Below are 23,774 nucleotides of genomic sequence, written 5' to 3' on the forward strand. Positions count from 1 at the left end.
TACTGGATGCTCCCCCCCCTCCTCCACCCTGAGGATGCACCCCCCCCCCCCCCCCCGCACAAAGTTCTGCGGACGCCCTTGGGCAGGACGTCTATATAAGAAACAGCCTCGCCACGCTACGCTGATTCCGCACATTATAGTAAACCAGAGACACCTTCAGTTTGTCCGCATACTTCTTGCCGAATGGGTATCAATGCCTGGGGTTGCTACTCTGGACACTAATTCCGCCATATTGTCAAATTTCATAATGGCGTCATTTTAAGCCAATCAGAGAGGGTCTAGCAGCCCTCTGGGCCAATCAGTCGACCAATGGCATAATTTGACAATGTCCAATGTACCACCCCGAGTCACCTGAAATGTTAGTGTGAATGGCTGCGTTGGTGGCGCCATCAGGTAGCTCAGAGACCAAACGTACAAAGACTCCAACCTATGATATGCAAGCGTATTATGTGGCACCGGTGGTGTCTTTTTGGCAGCGGCATAACCGTGCACGCGCTGCCTTTTAAGATGTTCTTTAGACAAGATGTACTTGAACATAAAAATGTGCTTTCAAGTGTCTTCTGTGGCAAGATCAAGCAACACAAGATATCATTAATGTCAGGTAACCTGGTGTTACACAAATGCCACTGCATATACCACAACATGGCGCAAGCTAAAACTCTATACTAAGAGGAGTACACCGAAGCAATAGAGAACGTATGCAAAACATTCCTTCAACAATGCCATAGAAGCGTCTTCCATGGCTCCTTCAGGGGTCAGTTGGTATGTAGTCGCCGTCGTGTGCGTAGTTGGTAGTGTTGAAGCATATCTTGAACACATTAAGTTTAGCACACTCAGATACATATCACCATGAGAATATAGGGTTACAGAGACATAGAGGACATCAGCCATGTCGGTGGCTCCATCTTTTGGCAAAGAGTTTAAACAGAGGCAACAGAGTCATTATTACAGTGACCAGTCCTATTTTGCACAGCTACTGGCGTGAAGCAGCATCACTGACGTAATCACTGAAACGGAGATTTTTAAAAATTCCTTCGATGATTAGAACTATGCAGCACAAAAACATTTGAGATATGTTGTTGCCTGGCAAAGCATAACAGATATAACCACCAGCATTGTTACTGTCATCCATGCCTCCAGTACTCCATGATGAGTATTCAGCAATTCACCTCTTCGAGTTTCCTCTATGTTACTTGCATCTAATGGCAACAGATTGTCTAGACACTACGACGTGTTTCAAAAGTGAAAGCTTCAACAGAAGGCGGTCCAGTGACATGACAAGGGTGGCAAGATATAGTGACTTTTATTTTGGCTCAGAAAAAAACAACTTGCCGCAACAGGGCAGCATTATGATAGGCAGATTGTGAGGACACAATGGGGCTGTACACATGCAACACACGTGAGCGCCGCACCTCGAGTTGATGACCGGCTCCTTCGATTCTGCAGCGCTCAAATATTGCTCAGGCCAACTCAGTACAGTAGCCATTGGCTGCAGCGAATATGCAACCATTGTACTTTAAGGATTAGCTTTCGACTCTGAAGAACACTTATTTAAGTACAGGTAAAAGGCTTTAATTCAATGTACAGATGTGTGCATGCGCGACCTTCTCACTTTCTGCACCAACTTCACAATGCTTTCACTGTAAGCTCTTGCTCATTTAGCCTATGCATTGCCTTCCGGCAAACTACCACAGACATTAAATTAAGTTTGTAAACAAACGACGATTTAAAAATGCAGGCTGGAATTGTCGGCTATGTAGGTACGAAGGAGAATGAATTTAAGTGACAATCTTAGTGTCGACTGCCGCTACTTGCTTGTGTGCTTACTTAAGTTACTTGTAATCGCCTCGGCCACAATGATTGAGGGTGTGTAAGACGCAGACGTATTTACAACTTTCGACACTTCCTCTCAATAAAGTTCACCAACTTGCTCAACTAAGCACAACGCAAAGCGACCCTCTAGCTTCTTCCGCATGGCTAAAATTTTCGGCTAAGGTTATGCGCAACGGTTAAAAAGCAAAGTTAAAAACCGCCCTTTCTACGAAACACTAGAAGAAAATGTCTTTGGGATCCTAAAACGCAAAACACAAAACGAGGCAAACGAACCACTACGCGAAAAATAAAAGAAAGAGACTCTGAACAAGCACAGACTTTGACACGCGCATGCACCCTGCCAGAAGAGAAGTCCACAGGAGGCACTGCACACCGCATAAAGTGCGTTTCTCACAGGAGCGGGCCTCGACGGGCCAGTCCTCCTTCGGCACAGCTTGCACAACGGGCGGAAACACGGGACTAGCATTCGCACACACCACAGCTTGTTTTGTCGGCACCGCACACCGCAGCTTTTCTGACCTGAAAAAAAGCAGGGCCACCAGCTCTGCCTTAGTTCATCACTGACAGCACCATATTCAAAATCATGCAATGCAGTATAGAAACTTCAAGAAATGCTGCTTTGGTTTGATACAAGTACGTAAAAACTGGGCGTATGGTAGATGCGATCGTCAATAATAAATGCCACAGAAATTGAGGCTTCTCAACGAGCCACAATGACGTGGTGCTGCTTGACCCTTACACAAATCTGTTTCTACAGTCTAAAGACTGTCTAAACCCGTTTTTAGACAATCTATAGACTGACTAAATATATTTTTGTAAGGGGAACGGCAGCCTCTATGAATAACCACCATTCAGAGATCAGTGACACGTGCAAAGTGTCTAAAGAACATTCTTAGTGGTCAGCAGATAAACTTATCTTTTGCTCCCTTAGAACATGATGAAGTTCATTTTTACCGATGAAAAATTATGCTGGCCCCAGTAGGCACAATCAGAATCCATCACAGCACTGACGAGAAGCTCAAGGTTTCTTGCCACCCGTGTTTTTTTTTTTGCTGCGTTTTCTGTCTTACCAAGCAACTTATTATCGAAGGGTAATTCACTAATACAAGTGAAATCATTTTCTCTTCAGGATCTCTTCCAAGGAAATATGGCAGTCAGCCATACATGCAAACTTACCATGACCACTTGGCAGCCGGACTGCCGGTCATCCGGTCATTCGCAGGAGGCCTCATAGAAGCACCAGGTCGACCAAGTTTCCCTTTGGTTGCGTCATGGACTCGGGGAAGAACTCCACGATGGTGTCGAAGAGACTTGTGCGCAGGTGAAACTTGTAGTCGGGGTCACCTACGTCTGAAACGACAGAGGCAAGGCTTTACTTTTTTTTAGAGCTGTGCGAATAGCAAAATTTTGGGTGCGAAGCGAATTCGAATAATAAAGATTGAGTGCGAATCGAATCGAATAATTTCGAATAATTTTCGAATATTTCTCAAACATTTTTCGAATAATTCGAAGTGAAATTACAGAAGATGTTGCAGAGAATCCCTAAGTATGTTCTTGTGAGATAGCAACATGAAAGTGTTTCTTTTCGCTAGGTTGATGAAGCGCTGGTGGGGTCATATTTCATAGTTGTCTTTCTTATCAAGAGTGAGGCAATGTAGAGGCCGAATTGTATTTATGTACATGATTTGGTGCAACCAAAGTGTTGCCGACAACACTTTACACGTGATAGGCAGAGATGCCATTCCTCAGCCTCTCCTTCTCTTTCAACTTCTGTGGAAGGCCAACTGATGTGGCAGACAAGGGTGTGCTCCCTTCAAGTCCGGTGTTCCAAATCTGCCTCGTAGACGTCGATATATAAGAACATCTGAAATTTTGGATGCTAAAAAGCTTCGGCTTCCGATTTTTCGGACTTCCTGCCCAAATTTCAGGTCCAAAACAGCATTAATTGAGCCCCCAACTCTGCCACATCTTTCATCTCCATATTGGAACCAGCGTTTTCTTGAGTTAATACATTTGTGACCGTAGCGGAGCTTGAAAGGCAGCTTTGCCGCAATACGGGGTTGTGATGAGGTGAAGCATATTGAAAATCTAGGGACCACTTCCAAACGGACGTTGACTGTCTCTTGGCTAAGTTCAACCATAACGGACCTTGAAAGGCAGCTTTGCCGCAATACGGGGGTGTGAGGAGGTGAAGCATATTGAAAATCTAGGGACCACTTCCAATCAGACGTTGACTGTCTCTTGCCTCAGTTCGACCGTAACGGAGCTTGAAAGGCAGCTTTTCCGCAATACGAGAGTGTAATGAGGTGAAGCATATTGAAAATCTGAAGGGGTCACTTTCAACCGGACGTTGACTGCATTTGTCTTTGGGAAGTTCGAATAGTTCGAATAGTAAAATTTCAGTGCGAATCGAATCGAATAGCAAACACTATTCGAAAAATATTCGAAATTTCGAATATTCGCACACCCCTACTTTTTTTGCATTATTCACGATTGTAAAAAAAAAAAAAAAAAAACGGCGCAAAAACAATGGACGAACACAAAGAGACATACAAGCACTGTTCTTTCATGTTCGTCTGTTGTTGTTGCGCTGTTTTTTTACAATCATGAACAGCCAACTAGCCCGGATTACCACCCTTATGCATCATTCACGCATCTCCGACATACCAGAGATGGAGGTGGATGGATGTGAAGAGGGTCGTGGGAGCAAAGAAGGCGTAGCTGCACGCCAGAATAACGGTGATGTCATTTTCAATTTGCCAAAGGAAGTAAGAAAATGAGATAAACGGACGTTATACTCTAGTCAGTGAGAACAATATACAGTAGACTCTCATTAAACGGAACCTGAAGGGACCAGGAAGATATGTTCCATTTAACAGGAGTTACATTTACTGAGAGATGAACAAGGGTGCAGAATACAAGTACGAAACCAATTTTGTCAGAAGCACTTGTTCCATTTAAGCAGCAGTTCCGTTTAAGAGATTTCCGTTTACTGAGAGTCTACTGTAGTACCAGTGAGCGAGAGTTGCAAAATATGTAGAAGTCATGCCTAAACTATGCAGTGTTAAGAACATTACCATGAAGATCATTCACGCTGCTCAATAATATTCGGCAAGGCTGACATGACAGCATTCATGTGCACACAACACAATGCGCTCAAATTAACAAGTATGTTAGAGGCAAACAAATGTGAAGCGTTAAATGAAACCGAGCAACCAACCTTACTGTGTGAATTTAAAGAATGAAGACATAATGTTAGCTGTCATACTGATCATCAGAGAAATGGCTGAAGACTTAGCATCCTGTTATAGAAAAAAAAGCACGGACATACCATGCTGAAGCAATCCATTAGAAGCAAGAATACTAGTCTATACAGACTGTTACACACCCGATGTGGAAAGACCATACCTCCCAAAGGTGCTGCCGTCGTCATCTCATCACGATCGGTGTCGGGGTGCTTGAAGAGACTAGACGCTTGCAACTGGAACTGGAATAAAAGAAAAAAAGGAAAAAAACCAAATGGAACACATTCCACAGTGGAACGGGCAAGACAAATAAGTTCACTCCATACGAAAGCCGAGTGAACAGCAGAAAGCATGAAACAGTGAGCATGTGCAAGCACACATCACAGACCAGGCACAGTGAAAAATGCAACGAATGCGACCAAGCTAACACCCATGCACAGTGTGCCTGTCCAAGCCCGCACAGTGCTGTAATGCAGCCACGGCAGTGACCCGTTTCCATTCTGCTGTATTATAATGCTCTCGAAATCTAAAGATTGCAATACTGGTTGTTATAATTTTCAGCTTTACCGATCCCACAGCTTCAGCAAATGTGAAGCCAGCAGAAAACAAACCCAAGGAACTAAGAATTTTTAAGAATATTGAAACTGGGAAATGAACTGCATTAGAGTGCCCATAAAAAAACGAGAAACAGCACAAACCACAGCAGGGCAACAGGACAGAGATGGACAGTGCTTAGTCCGTCTGTCCTGTTGTTCTGTGGTTCGCGGTTTCTCGTATTTTATGAAAAAAAAAAGAAGAAAAGAAAACACGACTTCCCATTGCTGGGCACCTGCTTATTTTACATCTGCATTACGGAAATGATGCTAAAAACTGATTTACAGAGGCTGCTGACATTCTCTCCCTCCCTCCCCCACCCACCTCCCCACCCCCCACATAAACTTTATTTCATATCTGTCTGTGTACTAGATGTTTGCTTCATAGCACGCCAACTTAGAGGCTGACAACCGATGTCTGTGGCACATTTTTCAAATGGTCAGAAAATAAGTGAGACTAGGATTTGCAATTACAAGCAGAGGAATCCAAGTATACAACGGACGTGCCCACCTGTCTCTCCTCCTCGATGTTGGAGTGGTCCACCGTGTCAGCCAGCTCCGTCTGGAGGTACCGAAGTGCTGCCAGGGGATCCTCGAAGGTGATCTCGCGAAAGCAGTGCTGCCTCACCAATTGTCTGCATCGCCTCAGCAGCTGCTCCTTGGATGGCCGACACAGCTGCAGCAAGCAAAGCTGTTAACACTGCAGACTCTTGTAATGGCGAATGCAAGACAATGCAGAGGTTTAGAAGATTGTGTAAGTGTTGTTCAAGTCGGCAAAAGCCCACAGACTTCATCCATTCTCTTTGCATTTTGTCACTTTTCTTGCGCTTTTCCCAAAATGAGCTGTCTGTAAAGCAACACTGACAAGCCTCAATGTTGCAACTTATCTTAAACATCTTTACGCTAAGTAACGTTTTCCTTACTTTCCACCAGACAATACTTGCAGAAAGCACATTTTTCACTACAGTCACCTGACGCTGTCAATAAAATGTTTTAATTCCTCTCCAGTCTCGCAATTTTCCAGGGATACGGATGCAAGACAATATTACTATGTTTGCCATTAACCCCTTCAGGCGCAAATTATGATGCACTGTCTGCAAATGCGTCACATTCTCATGGCATGATTCCAAGGCATTCAGTAGTACATTCCAAGAAAGAAAATGGAGGAATGTGCTGTTTTGTGTGATTTTTAATAGTTAATGTTAATTAGCATGTAATTAAATATCTAATTATTCTGCAATGAGTCAGCTTCAATCCTTGCATAAAAAGAATCAAATACTAGGTCCAAAATGCCTGCACAGGTTGTTTTTTGGTTGTACTCGTTTCGAGCAAAGAAAAAAAATACTCTTGATGTTGGTCCTGGAACACGCACATCGAACGATCGTCGAACATGGTAGTGTCTCCAGCACAGTGATCCTCTGCAGCAATATGCAGCACAATAAAGTTAAATGACCGCTAATTATCCACTCAGGAAACCTGCACAAATGCGCACACTGCGTTTCAAGCCGTTTGAAGAAACACTGGGTGCATGACGTGCCTCTGAAGTTAATGTGTACAATTGTACACACTGCCGCTGAAGGGGTTAAAGCCAGCCACAAATCAATTGTCACAGCTACACTCTCCCAATGCAAATGAAAGTAATTTTACAGCTGGCTGTGTAGATAAGCTGCTCTACTACTTAGGAGAACGAATAGTCACCTGCAGTGACCAAAAGTCGTCTAGCCTGACTTTTGGAGAGTTTGGCCGACCCGGATTTCCACCAAAGAGGTAGTGGACCTGCAAATGGAGGTAGAAACAATACACTGATTCAATGACTGATGAAAGAAAGGGTTAATTAACCACATATACAAAGTCGTAGCCACACTGGGTCGCTTTTATTTGTTGACCTAGAGTGACCAGAACAACTCTAGATGCTGCTTTATGCCGATGGATGTTGGTGTGCACAATGTCTTGGGCCATTCATGGACAGTTCACGCTTACAAATAATGAAGAATCCCTAGCACGTATTTCTCGTGTGTACAGAGATGACACTCACTAAGAGTGAAGGCCAGGAAACCCTCTTATGTAGAGACAGGATTTTTTTAAACACTCTTTAAGGCCCCTAAAAGGGAAACAAAGCCCTGTTGTCAGCACCATCAGGGCTGACATAGGAACTTTAATGTGTTTGCAAACATCAACTTATTTTTGTTAATGAATGTGCACTCCTATCGTAATGGTAAAGAAACTGATGTGGAAAGAAGCAATCACACTGTACAAGCCATTGCTGCGGAGGGCGTTGCTATGTGTATGAGAGGTCACTTTTCCTTTTTTAATTGCTTGTTGCAGCAAACATAGTTGATGTGGCAGAGGGTAGCATATCTAATCAAAAACGTTTGTGTTTACAATGGCACATCAAACGAAGAAAACACATAAAGCACAAAGTACACCTGGAAAGCCCCTAAATGGTCAATGAGAAAAGATAAGGTTTGCAACTAACGAACTCATATGAAAGAAATGTTGCAGTAAGTAAAGAAGTGACAGTTGTAGAAATTGCTGGAGTTGAGTAACGAATGCGTGCAATAGGATAATGCTCACGCTGTGGAGGGGAGAGAAAGGGGTTCCTGGAAGAACCAACCTTTTTGACGTGATCGTAGACAAGTTGATGAGCAAACCGAGGACAGGGTTCCTGCATGCTCTGCTTCGATGTTGCCTGCTGACCGTAGTCGCTGTGGTAGATGCACGACCTGAAGAAAGAAAGGACTCGTGAGTGACACATTTGGCTCGATCATTTGTGCAGGACCACCTACCATTTGTTTTGGTTGATGTCGTAGATCCAGAAGGAGTTCTTGACGTTGTCTTCCCGCTTTTCCTTGTCCTTGTTTGACCCCGACAGTACGTGAATCTCGTTCAGCTCGGGGTCAATGGTCGCCCGCTGCGTGAATCCCGCCGCCGGCACTATGCACGAGACGAAACAACCATGATCAATATTTAATCACTTGCGTGTACGCATATGTGTGAGCTCTTTACCGAGTTCTCTGATGTGCCACCTGTGCATTACCGATATGTGAACATACGGCTCTACATTGCAATGTTAAATATGTAACGGACAAATGCTGTACAAATCACTTCATAATCAATTTACAACACAAGCAAATTTCCGGCACTCCTCAGCTGCTTGTGAATCTTTTCAGTGAGCTTTAAAGGGACACTAAAGACAAAAACGATTTTTCTCATATTAGTAAATTACTCTTTCGCAATTACAAAATCGCCATGCTCGCCATGAGAACGTGCATGGTAAGAAACAAAACACGCAAGAAGAAAATGCTGGTAGCGACACCACCTTGCAATTACCGCACCAAACATCGTGACGTCATAGATTCTGATGGCACCTACTAGGCCCTACGCAGCTCCCAATCAATAAAAATGAAATACATTGTCATTTGAGGGAGCCATAGACTTAACATACCCAAGTTTCAGGAAATTTCGTTGCGCCAATGTCGCCAAAATACAAAAAGTACGGCTTGGAATCCACGACGTGTTGTGCAGCCATTTCGGCACGAAATTTAACCCTTTGCGGTCCGTTGTCGGGCAGCGCCCGACAACGCAACACGGCCGTAGCGGTCCGCTGTCGGGCCCCGCCCGACAAGGGTGTTCGTGGTTTAAATTTTGCTGTTTTCTCACCGCGAGTCGCGCGCATTTTTTGTATACATGAAGGGCCATCTCTTGAGGAATAAGTGAGCTTTGTTTGTTGAGGTTTTACTTTTTTGACACTAGGGTGCAGCACTATGATCAGCACGGGGCCTAGAGCGTACCCACTCGCGCGCGCGGTTCGCTGAGAAGCATGGCCACGTTTTCACCGCGTGCGTTTTACGGCGGTGCTTTTAGCGAAAGCGAGGATGACTTTAGTGAGGAAGAGAATTACGTGCCTCCACCAGACAGTGATGACAGTGATTCGACAGAAGTGAGTGACGAAGACGACGACGGCGGCGGTGGAAACCTGCAGTAATAACCCTGGCCTGCACACAGGGGAATGCTTTGAGCGGTATCATACGTTGCCCAAATATCACTAAAAGAGTTGCCTGCAGAATGCAGGAGCAAAAATAAATATCCTGTGCGTTTCTCTTCCACAGCTTGTGTTTTTATTCGCGGCGCCAGAAACTGGCGAAATAGTTTCGGACCGCTAGAGCCGGAAAGTGGGTAAAGGTTTTGGACCGCAAAGGGTTAAGAATGAAACTTTGACCTTGATTTTCTCGTCCATTATTAAACCTATGATGGTGAAACTAACTACATTAGAGTTCTCAGAGTACAATTTATCAATTTAAACCGATTCATTGTTTCACTTTAGTGCCCCTTTAAAGAACCTTTAAAGGAAGAACATACCGAGTTTTTGTGTTGCTGGAATTCAATGCAGTTTCGCAGTTAAAATTGAACTCTGCTACAACAGAAGAGTAAAAATGTTGGCAACAAAACAAAGCACTACAACCACAGCTATACCTTGTTACAGCAATGTCTCATTAGGCCTTCAAATTAACGTTTTTAATTCAATATTCATAAAACACACACGATAATACAGGTGAAAGGACACTTCCAGATTTTGGTCTACGTAAAAGCACAAGTGTGAATAAATGTAGCAGCATTGCAAGGCAATGACCAATCAGTAAAGCAGTTTCTAAGTGGCCTGCTGGCTTGTTATAGTGGCTTGTTTTGCCAGTAGTGTTTCAATGAATTACAAGGCTATAAAAATAAGATTGCAGTTTTCACCTTCCACTTTCTGGCCATCGCAGAGGATGTTCATCTGGTCTGTATCCACATTGTACGTGAAGAAGTCCGTCAAGTATTCCTTGGAGCGCTGCCCAGCAAAAATGTACAGCAGGCGAGATTTCTGGTGGAGACCGAATGCACGTAAGAAGGGATAATGCCGACAGGCACAACAAGTTTGAAGCTACAGTGTGCCTACCCAGACAAACAGTAACACCTCTTCTTTCAACATAAACACCGAACACTGACTCTTGGCTCAATCCAGCTGATCACAAGGCAAAACATGCAAACGAAACCAAGACTGTTGGTTTTGAACATTACATAGTCATAACTAATTCACAATAAAAGAATCGTTAGGCAGGCTCTAATGCCCTTATGCTTTTCAGCAATCATGAAACATAGTGTTACCTATTCATTAGGTTATTACTCAATCCCGTCTGATTATTCTGATATATAAACTTCGTGTTACTCTTAGCACTGTTGAAGTTCAGGGGAAGGTGGAGGCTTGAAGAAATGAAAAATTCTTGAACACGGGGTGTCGCCGGAGCCTACGTATTGACAAGCACTCCTGTCTACAGCATGTAAGTAACGTCACACAGTATCTATGTAATTAAATAACATCAAAACATATGCCTCCCATTAATATGAGCGTTTACATTTTGAAGAATCTCTACTTTCATCATTTCCTCATGTTTCAGCCTTGAAGACAAGACCGCTTGTCAAAACGTTTGCTCTAGCGACACCCCATGTTTAAGAATTTTTAATCTCTTAGAAATGCCACTGTACTTCCAGCAAGATGACAGGCACTGATTTGCTCCGTATGTCACAGGTAATGTTACATTACTGAGCCTTACAAGTTTCACCTTATCACACAGAAGACAATGGCTCGATTATTATAATCCCAAAAGAAACAACGACAGCGCATGTCCCCCGCAGCATTCTCCAAGCTCAGCGCGCCGTACCTCATGAAACAGCATGGAGTGTCCTATTCTCGCTCGAACGTCTTGATGCCCATTGCTGGATGAATCATCGCGAAGCTTGTGCCACGTGTTAGTTGGCACGTGGTACGTGAACAGTCCACTGAATGCAGTCTCGAGTGCTCTGTCCTCCACAGGAAGAGAACTGCAAGCGAAGGCAAGATGTGTTAGACCCCACACTTGACGCACTATCCGTCCACCATAACGAGTCAACAGCTTGTACAGCGACTCTTAACTGACCATAATTACAAGACCTTCATTTATGGGGTGATTTAGTACACTGGACCATGTGTCTAAACCTGGCAGATACCCAACCTGGTTTACATTGGCAGGTTCTTCAGACCACTTGAAAAACAAAATAAGAGTAGATTTTAACCTTCAGGGCATGCATGAAGGCGGCAGCTAAGAAGCCAGGTGTCATATTATTAACAGCATCTCTTTGGGTAATACAATAACTCTCTGGCGATGTGGCTGTGAAGAATATAAAGAATGGTTAATGAAGAGCCAAATTTGTCATCCACCATCCACCTAGTAGTTGCTATTCAATTTGCCCCTGTGCTGTGATCTGCTAGCCTCCTAATCAGCTTAGATGGTAGAGTGAGTGCCTCGAAGAAGCGTTGGCCCCAAGTTTGGATCCCAAACCAGGACGAATTTTGTCAACTAAGAAGCTTTCTCTCCAACAAACCCCTGGTTTTGCTTGCAGCTTCACATTAAAACAGGTGCATGGCAATATTTCCTTCTCGTAAGCAACGTAATTACATGCATGACTTCGATATAGCATGCAAGTGACATCGTGCAGTAGCTGTGTAATCCCTAACATAAAAACATTTGCCTTCCACTGAAATGACTGTTTACATTTTGAACAATTTTTACCTTCATCATTTCCTATTGTTCGTGGGACCTGCATAACTTTTTTTAACTCACCTTGTGAGGATCTTGCCCCCAAAGACATAGATGGTGTTCCTCTCCACATCCATACACATCTGGTGGTCAAAGATAAGCTTGGGGCCACCCATAGCTGCAGTGTCATCCGTGATGAGGGTCCACTTGTTCCTCTCGATGTCATACACATAGAAGTCACTCTGTAATGGAAGCATCTTCACTCTTAAAGAAGCACATGGCAACACAAGTTGAACAGCTTGCACGGCATGCTTTAGTTTGCAGGCTGTGCATGCTCTCCATTATGCAGAATATCCTGCACAGTTTGCACGATGCTCAACATGTACAGTGGCATGAACAAATTAGAATGGGAAAGTCCAGCTCATTATCAAGTGTTAAAAACACTGACTTCTCTCCTAAGGCTGATAAAAACATGGTAATCGTGTGTAAACCCATGCAAAGTGGCCTGCCTAGACAGATACAAACTAAGGTTCTTTTTACAGCAGAGCTGTAAATGGCACACCTGCCAGATTTTGCGGCGTCCATCAACATCCATCCCCGAATTGAAAATGCATGTGACATCATCCGAGCTAGCGATGGTGTCACATAATGACGTCGTCATGATGTCACAGGTCACCAATATTAATGATGTAATTATGACATCACACGATGATGTCATCAAGTGACACTGTCAATAAAATACAGGTGAGCCAATCACAGAAGCAGTGCAACACCACGTGAGGTACAGAAAGCTGTAATGGAGCGGTACATCTTCTGTACGTGTTTCGCCACCTTACACGAGCTTAGGCACCACATGGGCGCGGTCGTGCGTAGCAAGTATGGGCCGACCGCACAATGTGAGAACGAATGTCCAAGGAGCAGCGCACTTAAGAAGAGTAAAGACACGAGTGCACCCGTCAGCTCCGCTGGTCACCCACCTTGACAGAGCGGAATGGCTCCAACCTTTTATCCCTTTCCTCTCTCCCTCTCAGGGCGAAAGAATCGAAAAGATATGAACGCATAGAAAGGGTAATTTTTTAATAACATTTCACCCCACCTTGAGGCAGTCGGTGCTTCTCGCAGAGGAGTCGAGGTAGCGGCCCAGCGTGAAGATCTTCTTACGCTCAGGGTCCAGGCACATCTTGTGGCAGGAACGTGCGCTGGGGCCACCCTGCAATGCGACCGCAGGGTTTTAGGAACGGGTGAAATCTGGTTGGTGTGAAACGCATACTTCGCATCAACGGGCTGCTCAGCTTTGATGCACAAAAAAATCCCTTAGAATAACAGAGAGCTGAGCTAGTTGGTACGTATTCATTCTAAAAAGAGACAGGGCGTGCAAACACGGACAGAAGAAAGAGATCAGGACACCACAAACGCCGGCGGCGTTTGTGGTGTCCTGATCTCTTTCTTCTGTCCGTGTTTGCACGCCTTGTCTCTTTTTAGAAAAAAAAATCCCACTATTTTACTGGCCCTTAAAGGGGCCCTGCAACACCTTTCTTAGTTATATTGGAATAGTCTCATTATTGACATATGACTCTTCACGAGTCATATGCCGCAAAAATTTTTCGAATCCGTCAAGTCTAAGTGGCGTTACCAAATTATAGAGATCACGTTCCGCAGCTTTCTCCCTCAACTCAACGCAGCGAGCGCGCGGAAAGCTGCGTGCGGCTTGAAGGGAGGGAGGGCGGAGGTGCGAGGAGGCGACGTCAGCGCCGGCGGCATTTCTTTTTCTTCATTTTTTTTCCCTCTGGAGTCTCGGCGCAACCACGTGATCTGTGGCGCCACTTCTGGTCGGCTCGCGCGGTCGTCGTCAAGCGGTGGAGCCCATGGCACCATGTATCGCGCGTGCTTGAAAACTGCGAGTCGGTTTGGTAATGTTGGGTGTGCACCTCGAACTGCCGTAGTGTTTTCATCGCTCTGCCAACCATGGACGCAAACTTGCGTGCGCGTTTGGAACGAATGACAGCTGAGATGGGTTTCGACCCACACTCCGATACACCGCCTCGTCGCACTGCTCGCGCTTGAATCGTATTCAACACGGCAAAGCTGCGTGCACCCTTCTCCCAGTGGCGGTACTTCGATGCTGTTTGCTCTTCGAATGCGGGCGCACAGCGAGTGCGGGCTGACAACAAAGAACTAAAGACTAGAAGAAAGGATCGTGGGGCATCGGGCCGGCGTGGACCCATCCCCCGGCTGTCTGCGCTACCGTGAGAATGCGAGTCTGCTTGGTTGCTGTGTCGTGGTTTCTCGGGAACCGTACGGCTCGATGACATACTGAACAGACAGCGAACGGGACTCTCGCCATACAGCGAACACAGGTATCCTAAGCTAGCCGGCGCCAGCATTGTTATCGGAGAAATGCTGCACCGCTGCCTCGGTCGGTCGTGAGAACGTGCCGACGATGCAGTTTCCAGCTGACGAGGCAACACTCCAACGGCTGCCACTCTCAACGGCAACCAGCGATGGTCAAAAGCACAGAAATATTCACGATTTCGGCACTGCGCATGGTGAAGAAAACGCAACCACGCAACTACGAGCAGACGAGCTGTCGGTGAGACCGGAAGTGCTAATATTAATGTTTGTTCGGTGTTTTAACGGCATAACACAATATAAACATACATATTATCTACTTATTGAACTCAAAATTAACAACTAAGGTAATAATGAGGGTGTTATCGTGATTATAACATCAGCCAATGGTGGAACTGCCGACAATCGCGTCATATATTGCGGACTAATACATCATTTGTCGAGAGAAAAGGGAGCGATTTTCAGCTGACTTTGAGAATTTATTGTAAATTCCAGGCCGCTCACTCCGCTATAATATTTGGCTCGCGTGTTCTCAGGAGCCTCGACTACCGATTGGCAGCGCTTTTTGACCCCGCTCAAAAAGTGTTGCAGGGCCCCTTTAAGTTGCAGGTGATGGTGGAAATGAAGCACGCCCATGCCTGTGATGCTTCAGAATGCTTACCAGCAGGAAAACTGCGCTAAAAAAACGGGACGAAGAAAGGACATAAGCTACAGTGCCGTGGTCTGTGTCTTTTCTTCATCACGTCTTTTTAGCGCTGTTTTCTTACTGGTAATCATGAACCAACCAGCCCAAATGCATACCCTACTGCATTTCAGAATGCTACTATGCTGCAGAAGGGTGCAGAAAGGCATCAGCACTGCCAACCAAACTTCCATACTTGATACATACTATAGGGTGAAATTAGCGCGCATTTTATATTCATGCATTCCTTAAATCATTTCATAAGTGGGCCACTTTGTAGATCAGCAGGCAATGGTAACAGAAGGCAGCTATCAGCCTGTGATTGTGAATCACCACTTGCTACAGGCGTTATCTTTCGCTGCTCATGCAGTAGTCCTGTGAACTAACAAAGTGGGTTATAAATGAGCACAATAAGTTTGCTAGCTCAGGCGATTTCTTCTTCCTCTCTTGTTGCTCTCTCAGCAAACTACTAGAGTGGAATACACGTTCGAGTGGCACGTGACTAGCACCGACCTCTGCCTCGGTGTCCCTAGACAAGCACGTCCACACACCCGTCGATGTCTGGTATGACCACAGGTCCGCAAGGTCCTGTACGCCGTCCCACCCGCCAAACAGGTACAATGTTTCTGCAGAGGGGCAAAAAAGAAAGGAACAGTTGGCCAATGTTTTTTAACCTTGGGCTCGTTCACACCTGCAAAGTCTACCTCCTGCTTGTCACATGTAGAAGCATAGCACTTAGCAAAAGTAGAAGCATGATAAAACTTATAGAGCATCCTAAGTAACCTTCGTGCCACTCATGGCTAGAACTAGGCCACTAACATGACGTTGAAACAGAGCTTAACCACGAGTTCCCAAAACAGTCTTTTGTGCACGAACAAACACGCGAAGTAGCACACAATATACTGAAGTACTAAACAATAAAAATTATTGACACACACATGTGCTGCAACTTTTATGACGAAAGATGCCGTGAAGTGCATAAATAAGAGATTTATAAGAAGAAAGAATGCTGGTGTTGCCTTACCTGTCTGCACATCGATGCACATCTGGTGTCCACCACGCATTCCGGGACGATTCTTGCCCTCCGCTGAAGCCACAAAACCAACAGCATATGTTTGCAGACTAAATACAAGGTTGATTACATCACATTTGCAAAATAGGCTCAATTTCCGTGCTTCGTGTCAAAGCTAAATGTGCAACGGCAGCACCATTACTGCTGACATACTAAATACTACTGCCAGTTCTGTCCCCTAATAGACAGTATTAAAATAGCGTTTGTCACCTTACGTATTTGAAACACAAGCACCTTTGTGGCTCATCTTCAACCAAGACAAGCCAAGTTTCTTTGACGAAACGATTCAAGTCAAAGTGCTTTCTTTCTCCACTAAAGGTCATGAGTATATGTTAAGTAACACATGTAGCTAACAAGGCCACCACAATGAAAATGCGAAGACTCTACACAGTTCTTTCTCGCAATGTTGCACCTGTTTCTCATATGGCAACACACACACACAGTTCAAGGCTGACCTTTGAATACTCTACACTTAAAAAGTCACGTATGCAGACATACGTTTGTCGGTACAAAGGATTGGTGTCCACCTGGGCCTGTACTCCTCATTCTTCAAGTATTCGTTGAAGACTCCCTCTGAAATAGGAACGATAAGTTCAGGACGCCATGCACAAGCCACAAGTTGTCAAAAGCACTTATGCAATAGCTGCACATGACCTGACAGATGCAAACACATAATAATGGGTGGCAGCTGGGCAAGCTGGTATGGCGGGAAACCATAACAGCATGCCAAAGAAACACTTACATTTTGAATGAAAAATTGATCATCAGTTGACAGAAAGGCAGAGATGTCTTCTAATAATGTTGCGTACATTAGGGCCACAACAACACCACGTGTACATTGCCTAATGTTGTCGCATTGGTTAGAGCAGGTTAGATTGAAGCATCATGCATTTCACAAGACCAGATTAGGTTGACAAGTTGCAATTCATAAAAAGTGCAAGTCAGCCACTTGACAAATCAATCACAGCACTCAGAGGCATCGGTTACATGAGGAGCAATTATCCCCCCCCCCCAACCCCGTCTGCAAACCCCCACATCCCCTATTACAGGCTTAATTTACTCTAGACCTGTGTTACACTCATACAACAAACATTGCATAAATAAACTGCACATTTTCATCACTAAAATGATCATGAGAAGTATGTGTGCCTCACACACAGCTACTTTGGCTTGGATAGCCTAGCCACACAGGTAGGAATTTGGGATTTCCTAAATCGCACAGTACTTCCAAGATACTTTGTCTCTCAAGAGTTATTCAATCATACAAGTTGTGAAACTCCCCACAAGTTTCATGTATCAGAATTTGAATACACCACTGGCCGAAGCTGCGGAGGTATGTAGCTTGTGGTATCACCTGTAGCAGAAAAAAGAAACTAATAAATGGCATTTTTGTCGCAATTTGCGTTGGAGAAGCCCACACGTTTGATGAACCGAGGAGTTCGTTCACCTTCACGGTTTACTTTTTGCAGATGATATCGCAGCCTTAAGAGCTCTTCAACCTTATTTAAAAGTACTTCGCCTCATTCTTGTCGTGGTAACATGTGCAATGACAGCGTAGACTGCAGTGATGTGGCGTGTTTTCTGTTGTAGCTTTCATGTGGTGCATCAGTCTGCTAGCCTCTGCAACATCGATCATGGGCATGCTTGGGTTAAGGAATGCAGTTTCGCAACTGGTATGATTGAAGAGCTCTGTTCTGTCTCATCTAGTGAAATCAAGCTGGACAACCTTTCAGTAACTGCTCACACTTCTGCCAGCCTTTACCGTTCATTGGTAGCTTATTCACCAATAATAACCATCTACGTCATGGATGGGGAGTTAGCTGAGGGATCGACAGATATGTTGGGAAGCATAAATTAGCATATCAATCGTGCAATGTATATGTTAGGAAATTCAATGTTCCTGTGGAAGACATGGTACAGGGCAACCTGCTTGATTGGATGTAGCTGCCAGCAAAAGATTTTCACTTTGACAGAGAGGTAAACCAAACACACACGGCTTGTGATGCGCTTTGCTTACCGTTTGCTGCCTTTTCTAACAGCTGTTCACAGGCAGCAAAGTCACCTTTCTGTACCTGCAACCATTAGACATCAGGAAGTGAAATAGCATCCAAACATTTGCCTTGGTAGTCAGCAACATTAATCACATGACTCGCTAATCACATTAAACCCTTTTATTCCACATGATTCTTTGTGGACAGTGGCCTTTCTGTTTTTGGGTGCTGAAAGCTGTGTCTATAGTGGGCCGAAGCTGGCACACGTGGGTGGAGCTATGTGCGCTAGGGTGACCACTTTCCGACAAGCAGGAAAAGGGGTTGTCAATAAATATCTGTCTAAACAAAATTATTTTATACATGACTGTTATATGCTCCAGCATAAAACACGATCATTAATATCAACGTAAAATTTGGCAACTAAAAAAACTGTCACTCACAAAACAGCCGTGGCTTAGTTTCCACAGGTTCTTGATTCAGAACCTGGGAAGTACTCGACACCACTTTTTACTGAAGTCATATAAGCTTGGAATGCTTGCAGCTAAAACATCTTCAAACAGGGTGGCCATGTGCAGCTGAGGTCAAAGCGGTGCCGAACAATAATAAAGTATGAAATGTGGGACATTTCTGAGTATTTTCGTATCTCTTGCGGGAATCGGGACAAGAGCCCTCAACGCGGGACAAGTGATCACTACAGACTGGATTTTAGGCAAATGCCTATTTTGATCCTTACGCTCTTATCGGGCCACTTTGACATACGAGCATAAATTAGAGGCTACGGAGGGCTTTTATAGTGTTTTTATAGTGCCTATAAATGCCTATGAATGCCTATTTTCAAAACCAGTGCCTATATGCGCACTATTTAAGCTCAAGTTTCCCTTCCAGGTGCAGTTTCAGCCTGTTATTCATGTTACCGTGCGACACTGACTGTTCGGAACTCTATGGGGTTCAATCTATACCAACTCCCAGAAACAATCGCTAGCAGCAGTGAAATGAGACGCGCCGGCAAGCATACACTGCCACACTGACATGGCGCGAGTGGTTGGCGAATTCGAAATTGCGGAGAGCCGTCGGGGAAGAGTGAAACTTTCTCCATGGTGCTGATAGCAGTGCAAGCAATGTATTTCCACCGTGTGGACCAAGCATACCAAGAGATTATGCAACTTGGTCAGCAGAGCGTCCTCCAGCTGCACCTTCGTCCTCTTCTGCAGGGACTCAAAGGCCTCTGAGTAGTTCTTCTGCCGGAAGTGCTTGAGGCACAGGCGGATGGCCTCTTTCTCTCGGTACTGAAACAACATGTGCGGCCAACATAAGCCACAAACCTTGCAAAGATGTGTGTTCTGTTACATAGTACAGCGAAGACAAGCTTGACTTTACGAGACTGGTGTACTTTTCATCACTGCCACTGCTTAGTTCACTGAAATGCCAAAGGCAACGCTACTATAACAACTTATTCAGCGCAAACAAGGTGATGAAAGAAAGGACAAAGGTACCTTCTCCTGTCTCCTTTCTTGCATCGTCTAGCTGCACTAGAAAAGTCACGAACGAATACATACAAACTAAGCTTGTCCCTGCATTTTACTGATCACAAGGTCATAGGCTCGGCTCCCAGTTCAATGGCGACCATGTAATGATGAGGATGAAATGCAAGAAGGCCATGTACTTTGATTCAGGAATATGCTAAGCAACTCAAAATGAGTGAACTTAATCTAAAACCCTTCAATATGGCATTCCTCATAACAAACCATGCAGTTTTGGGACATTGCACTCGAAAAATTAAACGCCGACTTACAACATTCTGAAAGTCAGCTGTCAATTTCATTCATTCCTTTCTTTCTTCTCCCAAATGCTTCTGCATACTGTTTGGTGTGTTTGCCTGAGCATTGGACTGAACTGGACTACACTTCCATCTTTCACTAGCAAGTCCTGTCCAATGTGGTGTTAGCATGTACTGAAATAGCAAGTATGAAACTTACCGTGCTGAACCATCGTAGGGAAGACATCACCAGGTCCCTGTCTTCGTTTCCTTGCAGCTCAACATGCCATATGCTGAAGTTGAAACTGGGACCCCAAGACTGGATGGGCACTGAAACATTTTCATTTTATGCGATTTGCTCCTTATCAGCTGTTAGGACATAAAGCTTGCTTCTGACATCAATGTACGATAATTCACCACTAGTTGTTACAAGAGGAACTAAGTTTATCTGTTGAGAAACTTGAACCAGCAGGACAAACACCACACAGCAGACCAAAAGGAGACAGTAGTGCTGAACTTACAGCTACATCAAGTCCATCCAAGCCAAATAGGAGCAAAAGATGAAGATCTAACGGCATAACACATAACATAAGCAGTAATTTATGGGACTGAGCTACATATGAACTTCACAGTGCTAGATGCGAATTGAATACCTTTTGTATGTTGAACAGCCACCTTCAGCATTACTACAAAGTGGTGTTCATATCCTAGTATTCAAATGGTAGCAAGCTTCTGTTATTACATTGCATACCACAAAGCAACGTTTAATAAAAGCTAAAATACAGCATTCGAACAAGCACTCCTGTGGCTATTTATACGCTGTTCCGACATTATAACATTTTGTGTCCAAGAAATATTAATTAGATTTGCTCTGTTTTGTGGCCTACTGTGATCCGCTGACTAGGTCAAAATTGATCTTGTAGAGAATTAAAAAAAAAAGCTAAAGCATGGCCAGCAAGTATAAGTTGTCACAGGAAGGTGGTGAGAGCTGAAACCAAAACACATCCAATATGGAGCATGAACCTGTAAAGATTGAGCAATTTTGCAACTCTGTGATAAGGTATGAGCCTACCATCAAATGAGTCACATAATGCAGCTTTTAACAACACAACACATGGGAAGGCCAATTGTCCATTTTACAGTCAACAGCCCTGAGATCATTTCATTTGCAGTCATCTTTCCACAACATAAAATTAAAATCTAAATAGACCCTCTTGGCAGCTTCAGCAGTTCATTACATCTTGCAACAATCCATTTTCTGTTATGTCAAGCTTCAAAAATCCTACAAACAGGGGAAGCTAACGAGAGTTGGACTTTTGCCTCAAGAGGCACGGTGCAAGTGCGCATTACTGGTGATAATAGAATGCAAGAAACCTTTCCACTTATACAGTGCTAGCAATTAGCTAATGCAACGTAGTAACACCTAATTCTGATAAGCTAATTTCAATGCGCTAGCACCGTGCAGAATTATTTGACTTTTTTCGAGTACACAACAGCCTAAAATCATCAGGTATGTCCTATCCTAACCTTGCGTGACTTCTGAAAATAAAAAAGAACTAGGAGAAAAAAATATTCTCATTACCGATTTTGATGTAACGCGAAGGGAACTGGTTGCCATTGATGGAGTGCTTCAGAGTGAATGTTTCCGTCAGGTGATCATTCTTGAGCCCACTAGCAAGTGAGAAAAAGTGAGAGCGTGCAAGACAGATGTAGAAATGCTGCAAAAGACACACATCAATGCACGACATGATGCAGAGGGTCCAAACCTGTCAAGAAGCTCCAGCATGTGCTCGTCAGTCAGGCCGCCATAGATTTTGAACTTCTTCATGTTGCACACGTGGGTTTTCTCGTACTTGCCAAATGTTATTGTCTGAACTATCGCAGGCCGTTCCAGCTTCAGGACCAGAAACTGTGAAAAAATATCGCGCAGACATAAACGAGAGTGCGATACTTTGCAAGGATGGCATCCAGAACTCCGGCAGAAATAGCCGTATGATCCAAGACTACTACAAATTTTAGAAAAGCCACACAAATGAAGTCTAGCAGCTTCACAAAGCTAGCACATCAGTTTGTTGGTGAGTGTTTTCATGGCCCTTTTGAAAAGAATTGTTGAAATGACACCCCATGCATCATTTTCTATAAAAAAATGAGTGTACTGATGATCTGCCCATTATCACTGGCACGGAATCACTAGAAGAATGAAACACTAGGCGAGCTACCATGAAACTTCATTCATTATATTAGTGTTTGGCATGAACACATAACCATGAGAAAAAATGCATGAAGGCTATATGTAACAGCCCCTTTTTTGGGTTTGTTCAAATTGGGGTCAAAGATTCAGTGTTGTCTTCAATGCATGACTAAAGTTTTACGTTAACAAGGCTACACCGTTCTGGATACAGCTTAATATTTTCTAGTTTTTCGAGCAATGTACGCATCCCTGCATGGCAATGATACTTGTTGCAGCGAAATAAATGTCTTGTTTTACCACGCTTAAAAGCTTTAGCAAAACAAGTTTGGTTATACGACGGCGGTTCTCTAATGCACAACGTGCACTTCGCGGGTGACCTCGAAACAACAAACGTGTTGTTCTGACACATCGTAAGGAACGCGGAATTCATTATTAATTAAATGAAACGTACAGTTTTGTCTGCTTGGTAACGAGTACAACTGTAGGGCACATGAATAGAGAAGCACGTTCAGGTCTGCCTATAGCGAAAGTGCGCGCTTAAGAACGAAAGTACGTGAGCGTCTCAGGGTCACATCTTGCGCTGGAAACTTCGACGCACGCTGCTCGACGTAGTGAAACTGAAAAGAGCGCGCGATTTGGAATAATCATTTCACTGACCTGGGGTGGGTAATTGGAATCGGAAGACCATCTTGAATACTGGTCACCTGGTTTGTCCACGAGTATGTTTCTAAAGAAGCGTCAAAGGAAACACGAAGTGAAGGTGAGACGGTTGAACACAACGGCAAACGCACAGCTGATTAATGCACCGGTTGCCACGGTAACACTGTATGGCGTGCTCTAGAGATAAGTTAGTGGCAAACGCACGTTAGTTACAAGCAAAAGTGAGATAAAATGTAGATGGTAGTGCTTGCTTGTAAACGGTGGCTTCGGTCCTGCAGTGAATGAGCGACGCCAGCCAAGTTTGAATGAACGGCTACACGAATGTCAACACTGCGAATCAAGCGTCATTGCCTTTACGACGCCGCTGAAGGTTACCGGAGTACCGAGAAAGGCGCACTCACTCTGGTAAATAAGATCCCGTGTAACTTGAGCATTTGTGAATACTATACTTGAGTTTTTTGCAACCCGCGGACGCCATTTTTGGAGGTGACGGTAAACAATGACTGGTCCGCACATACTCACATATTTACGTTTATAAAACAGGTACTAAAAACAAGTTTATCAATTACTAAGAAAGTATTATTTTGAACTGTATTTTCGCATTAGTTTTGTTTACTTTTATATTTGTATAAGAAGATTTAAAAACTATTCCTGCGGTGCAGCTCTACGCGCGAAGTTTGAATTGTATGGTCGCCAGCGATGCCTCAGATGAGGAGCACCGCCTTCGACCAGCCGCGAACTATTACTGTTAAACTATTAAATCCAATGATTTGACTGGAGCGGAGGAGATGGCCACATTGCCCTGGCCATCTCTGCCCATCCTCGCGCAAGAGTAATTACAGATTCAT

The 23,774-nt window shown here is 44.2% G+C and overlaps 1 protein-coding gene across 1 annotated transcript; it reads right to left on the bottom strand.

The window, feature by feature from the left end:
• Positions 1–1,284: 1,284 nt before the first annotated feature.
• LOC119396550 (muskelin) lies at positions 1,285–23,425 on the bottom strand. Its single transcript, XM_037663807.1, has 21 exons — positions 23,328–23,425; positions 22,924–22,993; positions 21,842–21,984; positions 21,658–21,746; positions 20,296–20,405; positions 19,468–19,605; positions 18,346–18,400; positions 16,827–16,901; positions 16,281–16,343; positions 15,770–15,882; positions 13,322–13,435; positions 12,310–12,467; positions 11,371–11,530; positions 10,412–10,532; positions 8,458–8,605; positions 8,286–8,394; positions 7,370–7,447; positions 6,183–6,347; positions 5,242–5,320; positions 3,010–3,183; positions 1,285–2,352 (listed from the first exon to the last, which is right to left on the bottom strand). Exons 1-20 carry the CDS (start codon positions 23,402–23,404, stop codon positions 3,062–3,064), a joined length of 2,187 nt encoding a protein of 728 aa, XP_037519735.1. The 5' UTR covers positions 23,405–23,425; the 3' UTR covers positions 1,285–2,352; positions 3,010–3,061.
• Between the last annotated feature and the right edge of the window lie 349 nt (positions 23,426–23,774).

Source organism: Rhipicephalus sanguineus, chromosome 6 (assembly GCF_013339695.2).
Source record: "Rhipicephalus sanguineus isolate Rsan-2018 chromosome 6, BIME_Rsan_1.4, whole genome shotgun sequence".
Taxonomy (NCBI): domain Eukaryota; kingdom Metazoa; phylum Arthropoda; class Arachnida; order Ixodida; family Ixodidae; genus Rhipicephalus; species Rhipicephalus sanguineus.

What these genes read in the sequence shown, in the direction of transcription:
- LOC119396550 (XM_037663807.1), bottom strand. Translation starts at nt 23,404, where the DNA reads ATGGCGTCCGCGGGTTGCAAAAAACTCAAGTATAGTATTCACAAATGC. An exon ending in ACTCCATGCTGTTTCATGAG is followed by an intron (nt 10,533 to 11,370) that starts GTACGGCGCGCT and finishes GGTCTCCACCAG; the next exon opens with AAATCTCGCCTGCTGTACAT. An exon ending in CGATGGCCAGAAAGTGGAAG is followed by an intron (nt 8,606 to 10,411) that starts GTGAAAACTGCA and finishes TCTCGTGCATAG; the next exon opens with TGCCGGCGGCGGGATTCACG.